At 50.4% G+C, this 26,270-nt stretch overlaps 2 protein-coding genes and 1 long non-coding RNA gene across 7 annotated transcripts in view; 2 read left to right on the top strand and 1 right to left on the bottom strand.

Moving 5' to 3' along the window:
• Positions 1-304: 304 nt before the first annotated feature.
• BUD13 (BUD13 homolog) lies at positions 305-15,537 on the top strand. Of its 4 annotated transcripts, none has more exons than XM_043500808.1 (12): positions 305-484; positions 3,818-3,911; positions 5,793-5,877; positions 7,259-7,316; positions 8,023-8,564; positions 9,349-9,704; positions 9,998-10,106; positions 11,569-11,707; positions 12,128-12,312; positions 12,728-12,809; positions 13,020-13,089; positions 13,818-15,537. In XM_043500808.1, the coding sequence occupies exons 1-12, from the start codon at positions 363-365 to the stop codon at positions 13,830-13,832; spliced, it is 1,857 nt and encodes a 618-aa protein (XP_043356743.1). In that variant the 5' UTR covers positions 305-362; the 3' UTR covers positions 13,833-15,537. The 4 variants fall into 4 exon arrangements, with proteins under 4 accessions (XP_043356743.1, XP_043356744.1, XP_038236643.1 ...); XM_043500809.1 differs by lacking the exon at positions 13,020-13,089 and having other exon boundaries at positions 308-484; positions 8,023-8,202; positions 8,272-8,564; XM_038380715.2 differs by lacking the exon at positions 13,020-13,089 and having other exon boundaries at positions 308-484.
• LOC119846706 (stabilizer of axonemal microtubules 1-like) lies at positions 14,858-24,461 on the bottom strand. 2 transcript variants are annotated; one of them, XM_038380716.2, is made up of 10 exons: positions 24,250-24,461; positions 23,407-23,513; positions 23,176-23,312; positions 22,573-22,789; positions 22,159-22,281; positions 20,071-20,296; positions 19,391-19,538; positions 18,220-18,405; positions 16,904-17,046; positions 14,858-16,776 (listed from the first exon to the last, which is right to left on the bottom strand). In XM_038380716.2, exons 1-10 carry the CDS (start codon positions 24,294-24,296, stop codon positions 16,665-16,667), a joined length of 1,446 nt encoding a protein of 481 aa, XP_038236644.1. In that variant the 5' UTR covers positions 24,297-24,461; the 3' UTR covers positions 14,858-16,664. The 2 variants fall into 2 exon arrangements, with proteins under 2 accessions (XP_038236644.1, XP_038236645.1); XM_038380717.2 differs by lacking the exon at positions 23,407-23,513 and having other exon boundaries at positions 24,250-24,452.
• Positions 18,920-26,270, top strand: part of LOC122457193 — a 117,547-nt gene continuing 110,196 nt past the window's right edge. The window contains exon 1 of the long non-coding RNA XR_006276599.1: positions 18,920-18,930. This is a non-coding gene — a long non-coding RNA (uncharacterized LOC122457193). The remainder of the gene's footprint in view (positions 18,931-26,270) is intronic.

Genomic DNA, 26,270 nt, shown 5'->3' with positions numbered 1-26,270 from the left:
TGTGTGGCCCCTAGTTCCAGATCCTGGTTAAACTCCAGCCCAACGCTCCCGCAGAGCCCTCTGCCGGCCCTGGGCTTTTAATGTCCGCACCGGAAGCTTACATAATTTACCCCGCCGCGGCCTAGGGCGCTCCCTGCCCCCAGTCCCCCGACCCCGCTCAGCGCGCACCGCCCGGCCCAGCCGGGCGAGACCGAGGGAACTCCTCGCTGCAGGAGCCCCGCCCCAGGCCGCGCTCGCCGCACGTCCCACGCCCCTCCCCCGCCGGAAGCGCCCGCGCGCCCCGCCCCACGTGCGGCGGCCGGCGCCAGGCGGTTTCCGGTGCGCGCCGCGCGCTGATTTGGCCCCGTCCGCGCCGCGCCGCCATGGCGGCCCCGGGCCTGTCCAAGGCCGAGTATCTGCGGCGCTACCTGGGCGGGGCCGCGGCCGAGCCGGAGGGCGGCAGGCGCAAGCGGAGGAAGAAACCGCCGGGGAGCGGCGGCAGGGGGTGAGTGGCCCCGCTTCCGGGTCCCCCCCCCCCGCTTCCGAGTCTTCCCGGGGTCCCCCGCCTCTGGGCTCCCCGGCGCAACTCCCGCCCCCAGGGACTCGCCTCCCGGGCTCCCCCCTTGCCCCCAGGGACTCCCCTCCCCACCTCAGGGCTCCCCGGGCTCCCCCAGCCCCCCCCTTGCTCCCAGGGACTCCCCTCCCCACCTCCCTGCCCCCAGGGCTCCCCGGGCTCCCTCAGCCCCCCCCTTGCTCCCAGGGACTCCTCTCCCCACCTCAGGGCTCCCCAGGCTCCCTCAGCCCCCCCCTTGCCCCCAGGGACTCCCCTCCCCACCTCCCTGGCTCCCTCAGCCCCCCTACTTGCCCCCAGGGACTCCCCTCCCCACCCTCAGGGCTCCCCGGGCTCCCTCAGCCCCCCCCTTGCTCCCAGGGACTCCTCTTCCTGTCCTCCAGGTTCCCTCAGCCCCCCCTTGCTCCCAGGGACTTGCCTCCCCGCCCCCCTGGCTCCCTCAGCCCCCCCGCTTGCCCCCAGGGACTCCCCTCCCCACCTCCCTGCCCCCCGTGCTCCCTCAGCCCCCCCCCTTGCTCCCAGGGACTCCCCTCCCCACCTCCCTGCCCCCCGGGCTCCCTCAGCCCCCCCCCTTGCTCCCAGGGACTCCCCTCCCCACCTCCCTGCCCCCCGGGCTCCCCGGGCTCCCTCAGCCCCCCCCTTGCCCCCAGGGACTCCTCTTCCTGTTCTCCAGGCTCCCTCAGCCCCCCCCTTGCCCCCAGGGACTTGCCTCCCCGCCCCCCTGGCTCCCTCAGCCCCCCTACTTGCCCCCAGGGACTCCCCTCCCCACCTCCCTGCCCCCAGGGCTCCCCGGGCTCCCTCAGCCCCCCTTGCCCCCAGGGACTCCCCTCCCCACCCCCAGGGCTCCCCGGGTTCCCTCAGCCCCCCCGCTTGCCCCCCAGGGACTTGCCTCCCCACCCCCCTGGCTCCCTCAGCCCCCCCGCTTGCCCCCAGGGACTCCCCTCCCCACCCTCAGGGCTCCCCGGGCTCCCTCAGCCCCCCCCTTGCCCCCAGGGACTCCCCTCCCCACCTCCCCGCCCCCAGGGCTCCCCGGGTTCCCTCAGCCCCCCTACTTGCCCCCAGGGACTCCCCTCCCCACCCTCAGGGCTCCCCGGGCTCCCTCAGCCCCCCCCTTGCCCCCAGGGACTCCCCTCCCCACCTCCCGGCCCCCAGGGCTCCCCGGGCTCCCTCAGCCCCCCCCCTTGCCCTCAGGGACTCCCCTCCCCACCTCCCTGCCCCCAGGGCTCCCCGGGCTCCCTCAGCCCCCCCCTTGCCCTCAGGGACTCCCCTCCCCACCTCCCTGCCCCCAGGGCTCCCCGGGCTCCCTCAGCCCCCCCCTTGCTCCCAGGGACTCCCCTCCCCACCTCAGGGCTCCCCAGGCTCCCTCAGCCCCCCCCTTGCCCACAGGGACTCCCCTCCCCGCCCCAGGGCTCCCCGGGCTCCCTCAGCCCCCCCCCTTGCCCACAGGGACTCCCCTCCCCGCCCCAGGGCTCCCCGGGCTCCCTCAGCCCCCCCTTGCCCTCAGGGACTCCCCTCCCCACCCCCAGGGCTCCCTGGGCTCCCTCAGCCCCCCCCCTTGCTCCCAGGGACTCCCCTCCCCACCTCCCTGCCCCCAGGGCTCCCTCGCCTCCCTCAGCCTCCCCCTTGCACCCAGGGATCCACCTCCCCGCCCTAAGGGTTCCCCTGGCTCTCCCAGTCCTTAGCCCCCCCTTACTCCTGGGGACATCCCCCCTGCCCTAAGGGTTCCCCTGGCTCTCCCAGTCCTTAGCCCCCCCTTGCTCCCAGGGACCCCCTCTCCTGCTCTAAGGGTTCCCCAGGCTCCCTTAGCCCCCCTCTTGCCCTCAGGGACCCTCCCCCGGCCTAAAGGTTCCCCTGGCTCCTCCAGACTTTCCCGAGGCTCCCTGACCACCACCACCCCCCCAAGGATTTTCCCCACAGCACTTAGGGATGTGATTAAAGGGTTGAAAAATGTGCTGTATAGCAGCGGTTCTCAGCTAGGGGTATGCCAAGGTCTTCCAGAGCGTACATCAACTCATCTCCATATTTGCCTAGTTTTACAACAGGCTACATAAAAAGCCCAGACAACGATTTGTTTATGGTGCTCTATAGACTATACACTGAAATGTATGTACAATATTTATATTTCAGTTGATTATTTTTCTCTTATAAGATAAAAACAAGAAAGTCAGCCATTGTTCAGTACTGGTGTGCTGTGACAAATCTGTATTTTTATGTCTGATTTTGTAAGCAAGTAGTTTTTAAGGGAGGTGAAACTTAAGGGGGTACGCAAGACACATCAGACCCCTGAAAGTGGTACAGTAATCTGGAAAGGTTGAGAGCCATTGGCTTATAGTGACAGACACAAGGATCTCGGTCTATTGGCTTAACAAAAAGAAGGTTAAGGGGTGACCTGGTTACAGTTTGTAAGAACCTAGATGGGGAATAAATATGTGATAATGGGCTCTTCAATCTAGCAGAGAAAGGTAGAACTCGATCCAGTGCCTAGAAGTGGAAACTAGACCAATAAAGACTGGAAATAAGGCTAACATTTTTAAGAGTGAGACTAATTTACCATTGGAATAACTCACCAAGGTTTTCTATCTCGAATGGTTTTTAAATCAAGACTGGATGTTTTTCTAAAAGATCTGCTCTAGGAGTTATTGTGGGAAAGTTCCCTGGTCTATGTTATATAGGAGGTCCAGGTTCTCAATCTGTTTACCATTGTGGGCTGCATCCAATACTACCTGTGTGGTCCATAGGATGTCACGTGGGCTGCTGCTCTGTGCTGATTGGGACATAAGCGGCCCATGGGCCACAGGTTGAGAACCTAGATCATCACGATGGTCCCTTCTGCCCTTGGAATCTATGAAACTGTGAGACCTCCCCCACTTCCACTCTGAAGAATCCCCAAGTAACTCCTTAACCATGGGGGCCCACCAGGCATCTCCTCCCCTCTGAGACCGGAACCCTTGTATCTACCCCTATCCCCAGTGTGTGTTGGGGGCTTGGGGTTTGTGTAGCTTTTCTTCTTGCTCCCCCTGCCCTGTTCACTGCATATGGGGAGAGGTATGGCTAGAGCATCACCCCCAGGTGGCTGCTCTCACAGCAATAGACAATGGGGATGCAAAATGCAACTGCCATGTCTCTGCGGGTCCTTTCTTTGCCTGCCACCTGAGTTGCATACATTGGACACACATGCCCCTTATTGCTTCATTCATTTGCTTTGTACTCACTCCCCTGAGCCATGGTCCTTTCCTAAAGCCACTACCTTTCTCCCCCTCCTCTCAGGATGCGAATAGTGGATGATGATGTGAGCTGGAATAGCATTTCTGCTGCACAAGAGAAAGAGGAGGTGGAAGAGGATGAAGGGGATCTGCCTGTGGTGGGTACTCAAGGGTCGGGAGGCTTGTGCTATCAAAAAACAAATGACTAATTTTATTGAGCACCCTCAAACTTCCTGCTGTCATCATGGGGGGAAACACTTGCCAAGCAGTGCCCGGGGGAATGGCTGCCTGTGTAAGTGGACAAAGTGAATAACTCATCTGGTTTAACTGTAGAGAGATCTCATTAGCATCCTAGAAAGAATGATACTTTGCATTCAGATTTTTTATATATGCATTGCAGTAGATCTAAAAGCTTAAAGCAGATTGGAGCCTCGTTCTGCTAGGTCTTGTACAACCATCAGCAAAGGGACCATTTGGTTTGTAAGCTGTTGGGGATAGGGACTGTTACTTACTACATCTCTGTCTTGCATTAAAAAAATTAACAAAACAACATTATAGCAAAAGGAGAGAGCAGCTGACCCTGCAGTGCTGCTGTTCTGTGAAGATGTTTCAGAAATAGGAAGTAAAATTGACCAATAGCATAAGTGGGTGCAACTCTGTTGGCCTTAATCAGTGTCAGATTTGTCCCAAAAAGAAAAGGAGGACTTGTGGCACCTTAGAGACTAACAAATTTATTTGAGCATAAGCTTTCATGAGCTACAGTTACATTACACGTCCCATAGAGAATCCAGGATGCACAGTGTCTGTAAGTAACTGAAAAGCACTTAGAGACCATTATGCTTCATGACTCAAGTCTCTCTTCTGGGGTAGTAGCTTCTTAGAGCAGAGGTTCTCAACCTTTTTTCTTTGTGAGCCCCCCCCCCCCCCCCCCCCGCATGCTATAAAAACTCCCTGGCCCACCTCTGCTGCAACAACTGGTTTTCTGCATATAAAAGCCAGGGCTGGCGTTCGGGGGTAGCAAGCAGGGGAATTGCCTGGGGCCCCATGCCACAGGGGCCCCTGCAAAGCTACATTGCTCAGGCTTTAGCTTCAGCCGTGGATTGTGGGGCTCAGGGATCTGGGCTTCAGCCCCATGCAGTGGGGCTTGGGGTTTCTGTCCTGGGCCCCAGTGAGTTTAATGCTAGCCCTGCTTGGAGGCCCCCCTGAAACCTGCTTGAGGCCCCCTTGGGGGCTCCGGACCCCTCGTTGAGAATTACTGTGCTAGAGCATATTCTCCTGTGCTTTGTCTAGTTCAGGTTCCAATGACACACTGTAAGTAGATAGACTGTAACTAGCAACTTTTAGTAGGATGTTATTGAGTTAACAATCATATTTTTAAAAGCCTTTGTTTGAGTTACTAACAGCACTGAGATACTAAAAGATTTTTAATTAGCCCGATCAGTTTCACTTGATGCTTCTTTTGCCGTAGCCCATCTTCAATGTCTTGTGAACAGATACTGTTTAGATTTAAAACTTCCCTACAAACAAAGTTCCCATTGGAATTGATGATTTTTTTTTTTTTTTTTTTTTTTTTTTTTTGCTAATTCCTGTTTTTGAGCCAAATCTAAATTTTGAGCTGAGACTGCTTGACATGGTGGGTCTTTAGAGATTGATTTTTAAATGAAAAAGAAGCAAAGGAGAGCTGTTCCAAAACAAAAGCAACAGATGAGAGAAATATTTTGAAAAGTTTTAAAACAACCTCTTGTAATGAAATCAAATAAGCCTGTGCAATTGATGTTGTGAGCTAGACTTTACAACTTAAGTAGCAAGGGATGTGTTCTGTTCTAGAGTTACAGAGAAAAACCCAGCATTTAATACATAGTCAGAGGCTATAGCAGTATTGTATGTTTTGATATCATGTTTTGTATTGTTTTGATATCAATGAAGTCTGTGCAGCAGAATAATGGAGGTTTACAGGCAAACCACATTAGTTGCCTAAGTGTGTTTATTTTTGAGAGTAGAAAATCTTTTTGGTTGTAACTCTGCTACCTTACATTCAGGTGGCAGAGTTTATTGATGAGCGTCCAGAAGAAGTGAAACGGATGGAAGAATTCCGGACAAATAATAAATGGAAGCTTTTAGGAGGTAAGCTTGGAGTGATGGTTGTGGTTGTTTTAGCCCCAGTAAAGTTTTCAGCTTGGTACAATACCCACAAATGTAGTAAGTCCTTGTTCCAAGTAATTTACACTTAAAGATAGATATGTAGGAAATAGGAAGCGCTCTGTAACCCAGAGATGGAGAAGTCTTAGGTTTTATAGGGTTTTCATTCCACATTTCAATACATGTCTTATGAGCCTTACAGAAGAAAAGAGCTTTCAGGAGGGACTTGACCAAAGAGAAGTGATTTGGCTTAGAAGGGGTGTTCCACAGGAAAGAGGCAGCATGGAAAGTTGCACGTGGAGAGTGATAGAAGGAAATGAAGAGAGATTCAGGACTGGCATTTTACAGAGAACAGAGGGGCTGATGGGATACAGTGGGACACAGGATGAGATGCGGATGGGGGGAGTTGTGAATGGGCTTGAAGATAAAGCCAAGACCTTCAACTTGACTTCAGCAAGGTGATGCCCTGCAATTGTCAGGTTGTCATCGATGGAAATGAGGGTGAAAGTGAGCATAATCATCATCTGCGGAAGATGTGAGGGCAGGGGCCCTCTTAGTTGATTACAGGGAGCCCTGTCTGACTTCATCTAGGGAGCACATCTGGGCCAACTTTCCCTTCCCTTCCCCTGAGTGTATTGCCTCTGCAAGTTGAAAAATAAAACACTAACAGAAAAAGCATATACCACACAAGTCCTGAGATGTGCTCTCATTTTACGGAGAAATCATAGGACTGGAAGGGACCTCGAGAGGTCATCTAGTCCAGTCCCCTGCACTCATGGCAGGACTAAGTATTATCTAGACCATCCCTGACAGGTGTTTGTCTAACCTGCTCTTAAAAATCTCCAATGCTGGAGATTCCACAACCTCCCTAGGCAATTTATTCCAGTGCTTAACCACCCTGACAGTTGGGATGTTTTTTCTAATGTCCAACCTAAACCTCCCTTGCTGCAATTTAAGCCCATTGCCTCTTTTCCTATCCTCAGAGGTTAAGAAGAACAATATTTCTCCCTCCTCCTTGTAACAACATTTTATGTACTTGAAAACGGTTATCATGTCCCCTCTGTCTTCCCTCATAGGTCACGTTTTCTAGACCTTTACTCATTTTTGTTGCTCTTCTCTGGACTTTCTCCAATTTGTCCACATCTTTCCTGAAATGTGGCGCCCAGAACTGGACACAATACTCCAGTTGAGGCATAACCAGCACAGAGTAGGGCAGAACTACTTCTCGCGTCTTGCTTACAACACTCCTGCTAATACATCCCAGAATGATGTTCGCTCTTTTTGCAACAGTGTTACACTGTTGACTCATATTTAGCTTGTGGTCCACTATGACGAGAATCTAAGTAATGATCTTTTCTTTTTTTAGATCAGAATGAAGATTCACAAAGCTCAGACCTTTCTCTAGCTGCCAAGTCTACAGCAAGGTATGGGGCTTTGCCTGGGGTTGTGGTTACCAGGTTCTTTTTTATTTTGTATAATACTTTGTTTTCAGTATTGCCCCTTTTATCCCAGGGTCTTACAGAACTTTACAGTTAAGCCTTATGATGTAGGTAAGGGATATATGAGGATTGCTTTATTCAGTCCTAAAATGCATTCACCTCTGGGGGAGAACGCAGTAACTGTCTAATACAGTGTACAGAAATACTACACAAGACTTTAACATAGGAAGCAGATTTATTCCATAATCATTTAAATATGTAGGGAAAATGTTGGTGACTGCGTGCTGTCAAGCAACGCTGGAACTTGATGAGGACAATAGAGTTCCCTCGTTTTCATAACAGCCTTGGGATCTTTATATTCTCGCATGACTCCTAAAAACATTCCGACTGCCCATAAAATCTGTTTCAGCCCCTTCCACTATTAAGTGTCATGTTGGTCATAAAGTGATTCTGGTAGAACTTAAATGCCAATCTGGCCGGAGCTCAGAGGGCCCAGGTATAGGAGCTCTTTTGGGGTTTTTGTGTGGTAGTGACGGATCAGAGGTGACAAGTTCAGGAATTAATCTGTGTGAACGTCTGTCTGTGAAACTGAGAACCAAATGTGAACCAGCGCTTCATTCAGGAGGGCTATTAACACCCTTTAAACCCCGCTGGCTGCTTTACAAACCCCTTGTTTTGTTTTTATTTTCAGTTCAGAAACCACAAAACAAAAGAAAATAAAACACTCGTCTGAACCATCACCTCCCAGGAGAGGTCGCCATGATTCGCCTGAGATCTCTCCACCCAGGAAACAGCGTCATGATTCTTCAGATGAGTCTCCATCCAGGAATCAGCGCCGGGACTCGCCGGACCTGTCGCCGCCCCGCCGGGGCCGCCGGGACTCGCCGGACCTGTCGCCGCCCCGCCGGGGCCGCCGGGACTCGCCGGACCTGTCGCCGCCCCGCCGGGACTCGCCGGACCTGTCGCCGCCCCGCCGGGGCTGCCGCAACTTAGTGTCAGGAAGAAAAAGCAACAAAACTATGGACAAATCACTACCAGGAGGAATCCAAGGAGAGCAATCTAATCTGAGATCCGGCTTCCCACACAAGTCCTCATCGCATCATAAGCAGCAGATAACTCCAGATCTTTCACCCCCGAGGAAGAACAGAGATAATTCTGACCTGGCCACATCACCATGTCAGAGAAAGAGAACTGGATCACCTAGTGGGCTGAAAAAACAGAGCAGCACAAGAGGTGAGTGTGTATGAGATCATCCAGCGCTAGCTGGATGCTCTTGGGAACAGCAAGTCACTCAAGTTCGTGTTATTTCTAAACGTTTGTCAGGCCCCAGTCTGTGACCATGTTTGCACACTGCTGCCAGCTGTGGGATTTGGAATCAGTGTTTTACACTTTCTCTTGGTAAGTTAAAGATGGTAGGACTTGGACTTACCTTACATCAAGTACAAAAATCCCCAGTAACAAACGTTTTGTAATGGTAAAGCTAAGTCTCTCAGTCCCGTTCTGCACAGACTTAGCAAGGGGTTAAAAATCAACTCGGAAGCAAATTCAAGTAAAAGGAACCCCATGCAAAGAGAAGAATATTTCAAACACGTGTTAGTGAATGTTAACAGTATCCTTTTTCCCTGCACGTGAAGAGATGGCCTTAGGGACAGCTGACCTAGCCCATGCTGATGGGAAAGAGCCTCAATCAGGAACGAAGCTGTTGGAGCAATGCTGATTATACCTAAGTATTTACCAGTATTTTTATAGGTGTAGATGAGGGATTTTCAAAGTAACGTCCAGGACCAGTTGGGGCTGTTCTTAGAGTTTGATATAGGGTTCTAAAAGCAGTGCCCAGGGCTTAGCTGTCTGTGTACCCTATTATCACATGGCATGTTTAACATCTCTTCTGGTTTCCAAAACTGGCTAGTTTAGCTCTGCAGAGATGCACCACAGACGCTAGCGTGTCCAGGCTTTTACAGGGCTCCAAACTGTATTTCTTCTGTGATTATAATTTGATATCTCTCTATTATTGCAGGCTTTTCTCCAGCCAATAACAAGCCTAAACTGGCTCCATCGCCTAAAAGGCACAAGAGGCATGACTCTGATTCTTCACTGCCACTGAAGAGTTCCCAGGGTTCCTCTGATTCTGACCTTTCCCCCCTTCGGAACAGTCGCAGACCAGGCCTGCTACACCGTGACTCCCCCGCCAAACTCTCTCCTCCCAAGAGGAATCAGAACACGTCTTCGGATTCTGATTTATCTCCGCCCCGAAGGAGTCGGGCAGCTGGAAAGAAACTCCACAGTTCAAGGAGCTCTCCTGGCCTCTTGCCTCCTCGTCGAGGCCCAGATTCTAAAAGATCTTTCCAGGGGGAGAGAGGAGAGGACCAGAGGGTAAGCTTGCAAGGTATAAGTTTCCCATGCTGCCCTCCTTACATGCCTCACCCCATCCTGCAGTGAGCATTGCTAAGGATGAGTGATTGGCTTTGTCCTCTTGGCCCACTCAATCTTTGTGTGTCTGCTGAGAGTGCCCACAAGAGGGCCAGTTATTGCCCCGGGGAGGGAGGTGGCTTGGTGATATGGACGTTTCTCCTAAGAACTGGACTGAGATCACCAGCTCATTACATGGATGGGCCTCCACAGCTTTCAGCTAGTGATAATGATGGTATCCCTTTTTGGATTTGCAGGCCAGCCAGATGCTGTCTGGGGGTAAAGCTGGCTTGGTGTCAGCTGACCTGCTGCGAAGAGAACAGCAGGAGCACAGGAGACATGACAGAAATAACAAACACTTGGAAGGTAAAGAGTTAACAAGACTGTAATGGGCATCAACCTTCTTTCAACCTACAGCCTGGTTCCTACTGCTTTTTTCTGTGCTAGTCGTAGGGGTTTTGGGTGTGGTGGGTCCTGGCTGAAGTGATTCTCTGTGGGGTAGCATCTAGGCACTCTGAAAGGCCTTCAAAGGGCCTGTATAAGCCCCTTCATTTTCAGTTTAAATCTATTTTTATGAAAAAAGTCCTAGGTTTTACAAAAAGTATTCACTTTTTTTTTTCTCATTTTCGCCATACTTTTGTATCATTCAAATACATAAAAAATAACTTGTTTTATTAGGAAAATACAAGACATTGCATGAGATATATGTATTACGATAATACAATACTTTGCGTGTGTGTATATGCAAAATTGCCTGTTGAAGTAAGGCTACGTATTAACCTAGATAAGATGCACACAATAAACAAACAGGCACGCATGCAAGCTCTGAAGTGCGTGTGTGTGCATCCGAACATACTCATAAATCTCATGCCGAACACGTACACATTTCAAGCCGTTAGCAGCTATCGGTTTAAAGATTTGACACACTAAAATGGGAAGTAAACTAAAATCTATATCAGAATACATTTCAGAACACAAGGAAGTATTCAAAAGTTTAAAAAAACCCCAAAATCAGGAGAAAAGGATGAAGTTGAGTGTATGCGCAGCAAATGGTGTGGCCCAATTATTAAATGTAAATATTTATAGGTTAATAGTTCTAAGTCTACAACAGTAAACTGTTTATTCAAATGAAAAGTTTTGTTTGGGGATTAGCAATATATTATTTTGTTAAACTCAGAAGTGGCATTGTGTTTTGAGTTCTGTTTTAGTTCTGTAGCAAACCACATTGAACGGAATTCAAAGCATTAATCCATCTACTGAATACTTTTTTCCCGTCTTTCCATTCACCAAAATAAACCCTGATACTTACCTAGAAACATTATTAATAGTTTTTTGCACTGATTTTCACCAGTTTTTGGTGTTTTGGTAATAAACACTGATAAATTCCTGGGAAAAAAATAAAAACTGAAAACGAAGGGCCCTATGCCTGTAAAGTAAATGAAATGTAAATGGTGGAAACTCCCCCCCCCCACCCATGAGCACTGCTCCCCATGAAATAATAATAGAGAGGGCTGAAGCTTTTGGGACTTGCATCAGGGTGCTAGGCAGGCTCAGGGAGCACTTCTTAAAAGAACAGGGTCAGACTGTGATTTGAAGAGGCCTGCCTACAAGGACAATTGTGGTCAGTGCCTAGAAACTGGTGGTTGTGGTTCTATCGTTACTGGTTGGTGACCTTTTTCTGAGGTTGGAATACTTTAAAAACAAAAAAAAATATACATCAACCGACCAAAACACAAAGCTGTTGAAGTTCGTAGAAGTGATTAACTGAATTGACTGAGATCTTGGAAATGTTCTAAAATGACTAACCTGCAACTTCTCATGTCTTCAGATGAATCCCAAAATGCTGAAACAGTCTTTCGAGACAAGTCAGGCCGCAAGAGGGACCTTATGCAGGAACGACTTGAACAGCAGAAGAAGGCGGAGGCGAAATCTGAGAGAGATGAGCTCTATGCCAAGTGGGGCAAAGGGTAAGAAGCTCCAGAGTTCAATAGCAAACTGCTCAGACCTTCTGTTTCATGGCATAATATCCCCTCCCCCTAATGATGTAACACCACTGTTTCCAACAAAGATGGCCGTTTTGATGGTGGTTTGAGTGATATAGATGCAGACCCACTTGTGACTGGAGTGAGACCACTGGACCCCTTTCCCAGGGAGCACTGACCAGGCACTGAGATTCTGGATTTTAACCTGTGACCTGGACACCAAATGTTCTCTATCATCTTAGAGATGTCTTGAATCTTCCTGTCCAGCCCTGGTGTGTGGATTGTGAGTGCCGTACACTTGTTGGTAGCACAGGATTGCAGTCAGCCAAGCACACTGAGGAAGCAATAGGATGTGCCCTGGGTCTGACTTGCTCTAACATAAGGCTTCGTATGTTTCTTTTCAAGCCTGGCTCAGAGTAGGCAGCAGCAGCAGAATGTGGAGGATGCAGTAAAGGAGATGCAGAAGCCATTGGCACGTTACATTGATGACCAAGACTTGGATCAGATGCTTCGAGAGAAGGAAAGAGAAGGGGACCCCATGGCTAACTTCATCAAAAAGAAGAAAGCCAAAGAGAGCAAGGATAAGAGAGGTTGGTTTGTATTTGTTCTGGCAGTTCAGGGCTCCAGTGATTGCACTGGTGAACAAGACTGCTGTTAATAAATACACAGCACAAGACTCACCGGAACAGATCAGTCTGTTTTTGGTGGATGTTAGTGCAGTAGTGGTAATAACTCGCTGTACTGTTGTTGGCCAGCTGTGTTCTGATCGGCTTAGAGACCAGGTGAATGACAGCGCTATGGTCTTATGAACCAACAGAGTTAAACTAGATTAAAGGTGGTATTTGGAAGTTGCCTCCATGAATAATGGTCAGTGCTCAGCGGGCTGGCTGGCTGGCTCAGCATTCAGTGCCTGTGTGTGTACACTGTTTTCGATTGATGTTAACATAACCACATGGTTGGGCTGAAATAGTAATGGATTATATTGCTGCTTTTCTCTGTCTGTAGAGAAGCCCAGGTACAATGGACCAACACCTCCCCTGAACAGGTTTAACTTATGGCCTGGGTATCGCTGGGATGGAGTGGACAGGTAGGCATTCCTGTTAAGTTTGTGGCGGTAGAGGTAGTAGATGGGCCTCTGCCCTGAAGAGCTTACCTTTAGCTCAGGGGATAACCAGACAAAGGCATGGGGGAAGCATGCTGTACTGCCTACACACAAAGGCGTTTGCACACAGTCTCTTGGCTTAATGAGCTTCCAAAGCTTTTTTTTTTTTTTTTAATGATGTGAATTTCATGCCAGAGTGAGGTGCTGGTTCAACACCCCGGAAGACCAGAGTCCTCTGTTGACCAGCACAAAGGGAGCAGCCTGGGTAAGCAGCACTGCAGGCTTCTCGTACGAGCTGCTTGAATTTTTGGGGGGTGAAAATGGCTTTTCAGTGACACTGGAATGTTTGTGTTGGCAATTTTACAAATAGTTGGTCAAATTGAAATGACCGATTATTGGGTTTCAGTTTTTTGGAGGTGCATGCCCCTTCCTCTTTTCCCCTTTCCCATCCTCCCCCCTCTTTTTTCCCCAGTGAGGTGGGAGGAGAGCCCCAACCAGTCTTTTTTGTATTGAATATAACTTTTTTTTTTTTTCATTTTTTGATGAAAAATCGAAAACTTCCATGAAATGTTTTTAATTTTGCACAGAAAATACTTGCCATTTTCTTACCATCTGTGCTTTCCACACCCTGCTCTCCCCTTTCTAATATGCCTCAGTTCTGACATTTGCAGACCCTTGCTATGGTGAGCTGGGAGACCAATCTCCATAGTTTGTCCATCTTGCCAACGTGGGGATACGTGGCTTTTGCAGTCAGGACATCTATCATTAGAAACTGGAAGGAGTCCCACCTAATTTGCTGTACAGTGGCCACTGAACTGCCACCAGATGGCACCAGCTGTTGTTAACTACGGATGGAGCTGAAACTGAGCCAGCAATCTAGAAATGGAGGGGAGCTTGAGCAATCTGGTCATTCCAGAAGGTTTTGTTTCTCAGAAATGGCTTGGTAAAGTATATTGGGCACCAACCCACACTCTTGTTGATATTCTTTTGTAGGTCCAATGGGTTTGAACAGAAGCGCTTTGCCAGGCTAGCCAGCAAGAAGGCAGTTCAGGAGCTTGCATATAAATGGAGTGTTGAGGACATGTAAACAAAAGAGAAAACCAAATGGAAGATTGCTCCTGGCTCCCTGGCAGGGAGGAAGAGTCCTCAGTACACCTAATGCTGTTGCAAGAGCTGTAAGAAATTGCTCATTCTTCCCTGAACACCTCTTCTCCATAGCATTCAGTGTTAAAGCGGACTACTTGGGGATGACAAGGCTGCCTCTAATGGAAAGTTCAAGATGTTCCTGGAAGAGGATGAAAACAGGTCACTCTGTCCAGGCAGGCAGAGAGGAGAAGGGAGAAACTTTGGGTCCCTTGAGCACAGAGAAGAACTTCTACAGCTTTACTGCGAGCAGCTGACAGGTTGAATGCAGAGGCAAAGTGCAGTGTCCTGCTACCTGCAGGAGCTGTTCTGATCTGTTGGACCTGCTGCGAGATGCAGAAGAGACACCAGTTTCTGGCATTAATTTTTTTTTTTAACAAATTATATATAAATACATTTGTAACCCTATTTTCAGCCAAACTCCTGGTCCCCTAGAGGTGTTTTTGGGATCTGTTGGGTTTTAAGTTGTGTCCCAAATCTCAGGTGCTTCTTTGGGGTTCAGAGAGGATTAAAGAAAACTAGTTCATAGAATAATTATGCTTTTGCGTGTCAAGATTGTAAACCGAAAGTTGAGATTTCAACTGTGGGGAGCTCAACAGGTATTTGTAGGCAGTGGTGGTAGCTCGGGCTTTAATACCATCAGATGGCTTGTCGCTGTTGTGCCCCAGAAAGTCTGCCTGATGTCATTGCTAAAGGAGCCTGAAGTGGCTTTTCTGTCCTGCAATGTGTGGATTCCTCGACTGGCAGTGAAAGTTGGGGTAAAGCAGAAACCCCTCCTGCTCTTAGCTGTGAGCTACGCTAAGTAGACGAATATTTTCTACAATGCCTTGTTCCATATGGTGTAACATCACTATCTTGTTCCTTCCTAAATGGGGTTTTTGGAGAGAGGGGTGTGGGGGAGAAACTCTTTTGTTGTATTTGACAAAAAACCCATCCTGGCTAAAAGGTCTGGCAGTTGGTCTGGGTTAACTCCTTATGGAAAGATGCAGTTAATGGTGGGTTTAAATGTACTACCCTGAATGTGATTTTCTTTTGAGTATCTGATGGCAAGGGGTTGGTCTCTATCAAGCGGTCTGACAGTACCAAGCTAGCTTGGCAGTTGCAAAGTCACAGCCTTGCTGTTTGCATGTTTGTTTAAACCTGAAATCTAACTTTCAGAACAGATGACTGCTATGCCAAGACTCTGAGCCACAGCTAAGGGAGAGACAATGTGGCCTGGTCCCTCCTGTTGAGAAAGCACCTCTGATCTCACAGGCAGCTGTTGTTTTACTTTACATCTTTGTTTTCTTTGTAGAGAGAAGGTGTTGAATGCCCCAGCTGTTTCCATGGAAGGTCCTTGCTTAGTAGCAGTCTGGGTCTTGGGATAGCAATTAGGCTCCCATGGTTCTCGTACTGCATGAGGGTGCTGGGTAAGAAGTATAGTGCAAAGGTTTTCTTAGGAAATGTGATTCTTGGGGTGGTGCGCTCTCCTGGTCAAAAGGTCAAGCTCCTTTTTTATTTAACAGGTTAAATTTCTAGCGGTCCTCTAACCTGGATGTACAATTGTAAATAATAACTTTGTTTTTAGCTGGCTCTTTGTGCTGGGTGTTTTTTTTTTTTAAACTTTAAACCTACAGCGGGGGTTAAGTTGGCATAGGTGTGTCTTTCAGGGGTGTGGATTTTTCAGACCCCTGAGACAAGTAGCTCTACCGATTTAAGTTCCTGGTGAAGACCAACTCCAAACACAAATACACGTGTAGGATAAATGTATGCATGGCGCAGATATCGTATTATAATCTTTCACAACAGTTACAATTAAGTTTGAATTGGTGATTAAAAAAAAAATTAACCCTTGGATATTTTAAGTCAATGTAAGTTGTAGGCCTTTGCCCTCTTGAGATAGATGTATGTAAAAATACTTTTGTTTTTGTCATCTGATTTTTCTGATAAGTCACGTGCTGCTGGTGCTCCTCTGTTATTCCAGCTTTGCAGAAAACTACTGTTTGGCGTTGTTCAGATAGAGAGAAAGTTGGAAACACTCCTTTTGCTGAGGAATGCACATCTGTTTAATCAGGACCATTTAAGTGCTAACACTAAGCACAAACAATTATTATCTTTAAAATAAAATGCAAAATAATAGGCTAACACACTCTGAAAGCTAGTGTTAAAATATTAGAAGTTATTAAAGGTAAAATTCCTACAGAATCCTTAAACAGGAAATACAATGAAATTAGGTACAATTATTGTGTAGTTTCAACGGCTATTACATTTGTATTGCTGTATCTTAAGAAACAAATACCACATCCATGCACAACAGCCAAATTAACAGAAGCTATTCTGGGTGTGCATCTGCACTGTGATCAGAGGTGTGATTGCTTACCTGTGCTAGCTTTAACCTTGCTAACCTGGCTAAAAGGCAGCAAAGACATGCAGGCTGTACAAGCCTGACAAGAACCCTTGGTATGTACTTGTGTATCTATTCTGTGCTGCTGTGTCTTTGTTTTTAGCCACGCTAGCTAGGATACAGTTAGCGTGAGTACTTCTGTGTTAGCTGCAGTCACACCTCTGCAGTATAGGCATACTCAATCTGAGATTTTAGATTATGCCATTTTAATGTTGCTAAAATGCACAAAAAACAGTTTATTAAATTGTCTAGTTAGTAATTGTTTGCCCATTAGCATCCTGGGGACAGAGTTGATCTGTCTGAGGGATCTGCATCTACACTGCATAGCAGGCTTTAACGGGCATGAGAAAATTCATTGTTTCTCTTTCCTGCTGCTGTTGCTGGATCAAGTACATTTGCAAACGACAGACTGGGAGCGGGATTGGCCTGAAAGAGAATGTGGAGAATCCAGTTATGTGGATGTATGACTAGTGCAAGCGAAGCCGTTGTTGCATTGCAGCAATCAGAATGCTGCCATGGCCTGCCTGGACTCAATCACTGAAAGAAACTGTACCTGTAAGACTCCCTGTGGATGGTGGAGAAATCCTGCTTTCCCTGTGTTCGGATTGGTTTCTGCTCTGGTTTGCAGTTCTTCACCTTCTCCGCTCTCTGGGGCAGGAACGTGCTGTGTGTGGTAGTTTGGCTTTCAAACTTGGCCTAGAAATCCAAACAGTCACAGAGTTCAGTCCCTTTTTTTTTTTTTTTTTTGTATTTTATACTGCAAGGTGTTGGGAGACACTGTCAAAGTGCCCCGTGCCCCAGCCGTGGCTACATTAAACATGAGCCAACTGCTAACTAGAGATACCGGCAACTTGTCAGCTTCCTTTCCATTCTGAATGCGGAGCAGAGGTAATTATATTTGAAAAAGAAAGAAATGGAGAATGGTAGGAAATTGCTTTCAGGAAATATTAAAATGTGTTAGCAAGGAAGCAGGGTTTTTCCCGTTGTTGCCACGGTCAGTTGTAGGTGCTCTGTCATTGCCAATGTCACAGAACAGGTGAGGTAAGGCAATTGTAAATATACAGTAGGCTGTGCGAGGGGCAGACAGATGTGGCCTGTCTGGATTCTGCCGTCTATATTTCTGCATGTCCCTGAATGCTGTTTGCTAGGGGGACTGGAAAGTAACGTGTGTGCTGCCAGGGTAGCATTCAAAATACCCAGGTTTAACTTGGTGAACGTTTGTCTAAGGGCTGCTTTCTTCCACCTCTTGCTGTCTCAGATGTGCCCCTCCTGGGGGGAGCAGTAGAGGACCTAGACTGGCTGGTGGCAGCAGTAGGGTGCCCAGCTCCAGCCCAACCCATTGCAGCAAGAAGGCTCTTTGTTCCGGTCATTGTTTCCTCACTGGATGTTTGCTCCAAGCTCCTGTTCCCCTCCCTCATTCCCTGCCCACCAGCTTCCTTTCCCACACCTCTTTGCCACAGGGTAATAACTCCCTTCCTCACCTCCCATCATGTTAGTGCCACACTTCTTTTAAAGGTGATATCTGCAGCCATCCTGCTGCCTGTATCTCAAATCCCCATATGTCTCCCCATGTGTCTATTCAGATAATAAACTCTGCAGGACAGGGACTCTGCATGCCTGGGGAGTCCGTGCAGCACCTGCTACGGTAGGACCCTGACTGAAATAGGAGTTGGCTGCTGTTCTCTCAAGCACATTATCATTCATGGGACAGTGGCCTCTGTCTTTGTGGTACCCTGTGGAATTTGGTGTACAAGGCTGCGCTGAGGCTATTGGATGCACTCTGCTTTCACAGGACTGTCTGTGTTGTGTGAGGGTACCAGCCATGGGCAGCCCTTTAGCAGGAGCTGTCTCCTGACCCCATTGTATTACCAGAGGTTGGATGTAGACTCCATCATGGGGGTCGCCTTGCCGGATTCGGGGCTGGACTCCCCAGTCTCTGAAGAAGAACTTGTGGGCTGTGGAATCATCAAACTTTGCAGGGCGGGATCTCAGCACCGTGGAGGGCCACTGGATGGTCTCTAGAGGCCTGTCCATGGACAGAGGAGGGTAAGACAGCTGGAAAGAGACAAAGAGAAAGTCAGAAAAACAACCATAAGCTTTTTATAGTACTTTTCATCTCTAGATTGCAAAGAGGCAGAGCCAGATTTTCAGAAGAGTTTTGCACTTTGTAGCTTCTATTGAGAACACTGCAGAAGTTTTTTTTTTGTTTGTTTTTTTTTTTTAAAGTCTGTCCCTTGGTACTTAGAGAATGTGGTGGTGGGAAATGCTGCTTGCTGTTCCAGGTGTGGAGCTGGGAGTGGAATTGCTGAGTGCAAGATTTACACTAATGGTTTATTACTGGGTCACAATGATACCAGGGGAAGAGGGAGCCAGCCCATTTCTACCATGCAGGGGCAGGACAGGACAAAACTGTGGAAAGTGACACTGATACCCAGGGGTGGGGGGTTCAGGCAGTATTCCCTCCATCTCATTTTTTTCTTTAGCTTTCTTTTTTCCCCACTGGCAGGATCACTGCAATAGGGGATTCTCTGACCATGCTGCACAAAGCAACCACTGTATCCTCAGCACAAAAGCCAAGGGGTGCCCAGATACTGGTCCCACCTGACCCTGCACGCTGGCTTAGAGTTACTGACTTACTGAATGAATGCAAAATATAATTATCCTGAACTTCTGGCATGGCTTGTCCAAGAATCTCCAAGCAATTCATCAATGGGAACTGCATGGCCCACACCCCTTTATCCCTTTACAAACACTGGCTAATTCAGGAGATTTTCAAAGCCTCCCAGCCTGTGGTGCGAAGGAGTGTCACTGTTCCCATTTGACAGACAGGAGGGGAAGAAACTTGCCCAAGGTCATAAAACAAGGCAGTGACAGAGCTGGGAATTAACCTAGCACCTGGACTCCTAGACCTTGCGCTCTAATCACTAGATTTATTCCCACTTTGTCAGTGAGAATCTTCTTTATTCATTCACTGAAATTAACTTTGCTCAAAGAGTCCCTTGATCTCCATATAACCCCCCTCTCCTTTCCTTCCCATTACCTTGGTCACCGTGTCTCCACTGAATTTTCCATCCCACTCTCTCCCCAAGTCTGCCAGCTCCTCTTTCAGCTTGATGAGGCTGGCACGAGGGTATCTGCGAGTGTCCCAGCCATGGTAGCTTTTTCTCTGCACTGTCTGAAAATCTGTGCTAGGTGGAAGAGGGAAACACTTCAGCTGCAAGTAGGTGAATCAGGTGTTCCTTAGAGCTTTGCACCAACAGCCATCACTGTGCATCTCCTGCGATCTATTTGTGGCTGTGCCAAGGACTCGCTGTGCAACCTCAGGCAAGTCACTTCATCGCTTCATGCCTTAGTTTCCCCATCTGTAAAATGGGGTCAACACTGAGCGACTGTGTTTAGTAAGTGTGTGCATTAATATCAGTGAATGCCCGCTGGGCACTGTTCACTTGAGGATCTCAAAGCCCTTGGCAATGTTGTTTATAGGAACAAAATCCTGTTTTCTTCCTCTTCCCAAAACTTGATGGTTGGAGGCAGCCTTCTTCTGAGTGTGAGGAGGGAAGGGCCCTTGTGCTAGCTCTCTGTTAAAGGCTCAGCTTACCTGCTCTGCCGCCTGAGGGATCCACAGCCCCCTTGCTGCAATGCTGAGACAAACCCCTCGTCTTGCCTGGGTTTCCCCATTCCAAGCCCTGCCCATGAGGGTTACTTGGGGGCTGCACTCACCTGAATCCCTGATTGATTGCCAGGTTGTCCAGAGGAGGCTGAGCAGGCCAAATCTGTGCAGGTAACAAGCTGCGTGCTGGGAAATCACTCTGGTACTTGGTCATGTATTCCACCTGTGTTCGTTTCCTTGCTGGCACTACTCCCTTTCCGCTTGACTGGGCTACCCGCTTCTCTAAAGGCACAGACTGGTAGGTGCTCTGGTGGGTTGTCATCATGTCATGATCACCTAGCAGAACAGAAAGCAATGTACTGTCCCATGCCATGGGGGTGGAGGTTAGTCTTTGGAGGGAGCTATAGGAGCAGGGTTTGGCTGGTTCGCCAACCCTAGTGAGAGGGGCTGCAGAAATCAAGAGCATCCTGTGTCTTAAGCCAGATTAATAAAACGATACATCTTACAGCTAGTCTCAAACTTGTTGGACAGTAAACTCAGGCTGGAGAATGGGGAAGCTTTTCCCAGTTCTGGTTTGGAAAGTACCCCAGAGAGAGCTCAGCCCAGGCTTTCAGAGTCGTCTCAGCACTCTGACAGCCCCTGGGCTGGCAGCTGAGAAATGACATGGAAACGAGTCCCCCCGGCCGGTAAGCTCAGCTCTGTTATGCTCGTTAGTCTCTGAAACTTTGTGCTGCTTTGTGTTTATGGCACAGCCTCATCCTGGCCTTCCTGCGTAGTGTCCTCACACCTAGCTGTGACTAGCCTCCTGGGGTGTGTCTACACTGCAAGGGGCAGTGAGTCTCAGAGCCTGGGTCTTCAGGGCTTGTGCTGCAGTGCTAAGAATCATGTGGAGCTGTTCAGACTTGGGCTCAGAACCTGAGGGAACGGGGTGAGCACCCAAGGTCAAGCCGCAACCTCCACACAGCTGATTTTAGCACCGAACGTGAGCCCCAGTCCGTAGACTTGCAGCCGCTTGCAGTGTAGAGCTACTCCTAGACCAGGGACTCTCAACCTTTCCAGGCTACTGTACCCCTTTCTGGAGTCTGATTTGTCTTGCGCACCCCCAGGTTTCACCTCACTTAAAAACTACTTGCTTACGAAATCAGACATAAAAATACAGCTCTCTCACAGCGCACCAGTACTGAACAATGGCTGACTTTCTTGTTTTTACCACTAATTATAAAATAAATCACTTGGAATATAAACATGGTCCTTACATTTCAGTGTCTAGTCTACAGAGCAGTGTAAACAAGTCGTCGTCTGTAGGACATTTTAGTTCGTACTGACTCCACGAGGGCGTTTATGTAGCCTGTTGTAAAAGCAGGCAGATATCTAGCTGAGCTGATGCACCCCCTGAAACACCGCGGTGTTCCCCTGCTTGAGCACCTCTCTTGCCCTAGACCAGCGGCTCTCACCCTGTTTACCGCATCCAATAGTCCGTGTGGCCCTGCGGCTGTCACGTGGGCCGCAGCTCTGTGCTGATTGGGCCGCAGGGCGGGTACCGCTGCCCGAGCCTGTATCGCCTTGGAGCCGCATGGGCTGGAGGAAAAGGGCCCTGGGGCAGCCCGTACGGGGAGCGGGGCTGAGCCTTGCTGTGGCCCGGCGGAGGGTGCGATGGGGACCAGGCTAATGATGGGTCCCAGGTGGCCGGGGAGACTGGAGCTGGCTGCACACCGAGTGCAGAACGCAGCTGGGAGGAAGCTGTGAGAGGGCAGCTGGGACAGGCTTGGCAAAGGCAGCCCCGAGTGAGCTGGGAGAAGGGCCTGGAGGAAGGGGGTACCTGGGGCGAAGCAGCCCGCAGCCCGTCGGGAAGAAGGTAGGCACGAGCGCAAACCAGCGGTGAGCCCCAGGAGGGGCCAGCGGCCTGGGGAGGGCAGTTCTCTGAAAGTGGCAAGACCAGGCAAACCCTGACCGGGAGGACGTTCTTAGGCACTGACTGGGGGACGGGCCTGTGCCCAGCAAAGGTGGTTAGAGGGAGCCATAAAACCAGCAGGGCCGTGCTTGAAACGCTGGAACGTGTGGGAGACGGGATTGCTAAGACGCCAACAGCGAGCGCAATCCCGGCGAGGGTGGCTGCGTGCCGCAGAGCCTATGCGGGGGCAGCCCTGCTTCCGGGCCCATGTGGATGTGGGGCTGGAAGCTTTCATCCTCTCTGTTACCTTCGATGGTGAGCTGAGCCTGCAGGCCTTTGAGCAGCTCCGGTTTGGGGACGCGTTTCTCCGTGAACTCTCGCTGTGTGGTGCTTTCCATCTTGGCCGCCTGGTCAGGGGACAGGAGAGCGCCTGGGGTGGAGAGAACGGGGCTGGTGCCGCTCAGCGGGTCGGGCTGAACCCTGGGTTTCGGGCATGTTCCCGGGCACAAAGCCCAGCACAACCCAGCCCTGATTCAGGCACTGTGGGCCCGGGGTCTGGCATTGGAGAGCCCCTCCTGGCTTCTGTAGTGCCAGTGAGCACTCAGGGCACTATCCAGATCCAGGACTCAGGGTGGGGCACGTGGACTGGGGGCACCCCAAGTTAATGCAGCCCCTTTGGCCAATCTCAGCCTGGGAGGCGTGGGGGGGTTCCCAGCTGTACCTGCCAGGGTTGGCGGCTCTCCATAGCAGGCTGGGCGTTCTGCTCGCCATCCCTTGTAGCTCTCCTTGGTGGTCGTGGTGTGGGGGAAGCCAGAGCCGTCGGGCTGCCCGTGAGTCGGGGGCCACCGGAGGGTGGTCACGACCAGCTCCCTGGGCGGGAAGTGGAGGCGGTACAGACTCTGGCTTTGGAAGGGCTCCTGTGGGCACTGATATGCCTCCTGCAAAACATGACCGCCCCGTGCTTTGGGCTAGAAAGACCAGCCTGTCTCCTCCCCGTGGGGCGGCTGGGGCCGCGCCACTCCCAGGGAGTGACCTGTTGCGCTAACCCGGGCCCAGTGGCGAGCAGGCAGTGCAGCCCCCGTTGGCGCTGACTGGGTTCCAGAGTGTCCAGCCGCAGAGGGCGCCTCCCCTCATGAGGGGCGACGCGTGGCTTAATTCTCAGAGCCCCCTTGGCCTGCAGGCCTTGCCGGGCAGGTGTGTGGGTGGGGTAGAGCCCTGGCCTTCTCAATGGGGGGCGGGTGGGGGAGAGAGGGGTTCTCCTTTCTCTCTCAGGATTGGGGGACAGCAGGAACCTAGCCTGGATCAGCTGCGGTGCTGGCGTTACCCGGACGTGCGGCTTGGTCCTCTGGCCCAGCTCCCAGGGGATGAACTCTGCCCGCTGCGTGGTGCTGAAGGCCATGGCTGGGGGGTTGGGGTGTGGAGGGGTGCGGAGTGGCCTCTTGCTGCTTCGAGGATGCACGTCTGGAGGGGAGGAAGAGTGAGGAGGTGACGGGGAGGCGTACGGGGCATGTGTAAAACTCTCCCTAGGGAGGCTGCTTCGGTTCCCCTCACTTACTTGGTGGCTGGGTGTAAGTTGCCTTGTAATGGGACAGCTGGGGCCGCCTGCAGTCCTGAGGTGCTGGCCGGCTCCGCTTCTTGCAGTTCTTGTGGCGCTTGTGTCGACTGAGTGTGACAGAGAAGCAGCTGAGAGAGAGGAACCGAAACCGGGCTCCCCTCCCCTCTGGGAGCCTTCTCCACATCCAGCCCGTGTGCCCCAGGGGAGGTGACGGCTAAGGCAGCCGGGTCTGCTCATTGGGAGTTGTGTGCTGGGCCGTGGGGTGGCAGCTGCTCTGCAGCTTTCGGTGCCCCCGAGAACTGCTCCCCTCCACCTCTCAGGTGTCTCTCGGAGCTTCTGGGGAGACGGATGCTATTGGTAGGAGGAAGAGATCTCTCCTGTGCTGGAGGTAGGAGCAGGAAGCTACCAAATAATGTGAAATGACCCTGCCCCCACCCCGCCTGCTACTGCCCAACTCCCACTACCAACACGGCTCAGGGCACAGCTGCAGGCCCCTGTCATGTTCTGAAAAGAGGTGGTTAAAATTTGTAAGTCCCCAGGGACATGGGTAAACGCTACAGAATACATCCATGCACACGCACATGGGTGGTCTGTGGGGCCGAGACTTTCTCATGCCTCTAGGTACCACTGCCCTACAGCAAGAGACATAGAGCAGGCTGCTGTCCTTCTCTGTGCTGCCCATGGCTTCTAGCCTCCCTGCACACCTCAGTGCCAGCAGCTTTAGCTTAAGATCAGGGCTAGTGTGTGTGGAGTGGGGAAATGAACCAATTCTTGCTCTGGAAGCCTTAAGCAAAAATAAACAAAGGGCGAGTGTCTGTCTCTGCCTGTCGGGCGCTCACTTACCCACAGTCGCAGAGTTCACAGAGACAAGCAAACTGCAAGGACTCCATCTCCCAGGCTTTGTGGGTCAGGCAGGTGGAGGGAATTGCTCCGCCCCACACCCATGAGATGCAGTTTCTGGTTCTAGAGATGACGGGCAACAGGGCTGGCAGAACGGACCCAGGAGTGCTCTGAGCAGCTGCCTTTGGGCTCTAAGGAGTCTCTGTTTGGGCTGAGCTTAGGGGTTTAGTGTGTGTTGCAGGTTGCTATGGTTCCTGGTCTCCTGCCTTTCACCCGAGGGTGATTTGAATGTGAATGGTGCTCTAGCAACCCCACGAATGCCAGGTTACCAGGAGCTTAGAGGAGGGGAAGGGCTGCGCTGTGTTTCCTAGGCTAGGTTTGTAACTGAGACAGGATTGGGAGCAGCAGGGCTCCACAGAGCCGCTAACAACCATGGAAAAGTACGCAGCCCTCTGGCAGGGGACAGTCACTCGCAGGCGGGGGCCCCTAGGTGCTGTGCACACCTGGTGAGCTCTAGGGCAGGGGCCTGTCTGCATAGTGAAAGGACGGGAGGGCAAAACATGCCCAGAGAGAAGTGACTTGCCCAGCAGAGCTGGGCTTAGACCCAGGGCTTCTGACTCCCAGGTCAGTACCTTCCACGCTGCTTCTCTAACACTAGCTAGAATGTCCCCCAGGACTGGCCAGCACTGTTAAAGGTGGGTCTGCATTTCCAGAGCCAGCTCTTTGGCATGGCCGCAGGAAGCTGCCTGATCAGGCCAACGGCTTCCCTGGGGCCGGTGCCGCTGAGGACCCGTTCAAGCCTGAAGTCGCCACCAACAAGAAGCAGGCCAAGCCAGCACCAATTAGCTGAGAGGCCAATCATTGTGTTAACTGAGTGTCGTCAGTCATTTAATTGTTTGAAGCACTGTTTCATTAACAAGTTGAATGGTCCTGGCAGATGTTAATGGAACGATGCAGAAGAGTCTCCTTCTCACTGGTTAATAAGGGGGTAACTGCACAGTAATTGGAGACAAAGGTTATTTTTATTTGCTTTTGGGTTCACGTTTTCAAGCTTTTCTTCACAGCCATAAGCAATAGGAACTTAGCTGTCTGTCTGTCTGTCTGTCTTCTTTTTTTTTTTAAAGTGGGATCCTCAGCTAATAACCTGACTCCCAGGCTTGGGACTTTTAATAATAAATTTACAGTGTTGCCAACGCTCAGATGTTTTATGAGTCTCACAGTATTTGCTGTTCTTCTTAACTGGACTGGATCCGAGAACAAACAGAACAGAAAACCATTCCCTTCCAGCCCTGGAGACTTGGCCAAGTTGAACATAGGTCATCTCTCTCTCTCCCCACCTTTTTGAGCCCATTCCCTCTGGAGTTTACCAAACTCCCAGCAAAATGCATTAAAAACCCCTAAGTTGCCTCGGGGGCTGGTATCTTACGAATCCTGTGAAGGTGAAGGAGCAGTTCAGTGGTGCTGATGGACACAGGGCTGCCCACCCTTCTCCGGTAATGATGTTTGGTGAGCGTGTGTCTATATAATTTACTTGCTGTTGTGACTTGATCCTGCACAAAGTGTAATGGGGTCAGCCAGACCGCCACCCACTCCCTGCTGCAGGAAATACCCATTTCCAGCTGCACAAAGACAGGCACATCTCTGCTTTAATTTCAGGCCCTCTCAGGGCTGAGGGAGAATGTCAGTCTCACCTCCCAGCTTCTATCTGACTTGTTTGGCTTTCTAAGCATTTCTGAAGCCAGTCCTGGCTGCCCAGTAGCCAAGCCGGATCCTACACTAACCCAACAGGGGTTGCTGTATAACAACAGCCCCACAACAACAAACCACTACCCAATACGCAGCCCAGCCCTCAGAAGCTGCTGTGCGGTGTGCATGGTCCGTCAGTGCCAGTGAGCAGCCCTACAGGCAGCGTGTGATGCAAGAGGGACAGCACACATTTCAGGTGATGACTCAAGTATTAAATGATGCAGCTAGAAAAAACAGGGAAGCTGCTGAAATCTCTCTGGATTCCAGCTGAATTTATG

The sequence above is a fragment of the Dermochelys coriacea genome, chromosome 22 (assembly GCF_009764565.3).
Source record: "Dermochelys coriacea isolate rDerCor1 chromosome 22, rDerCor1.pri.v4, whole genome shotgun sequence".
NCBI lineage: Eukaryota > Metazoa > Chordata > Testudines > Dermochelyidae > Dermochelys > Dermochelys coriacea.
Note: the sequence above shows the minus strand (reverse complement) of the source record. Positions and strands in the feature narration are given on the sequence as shown.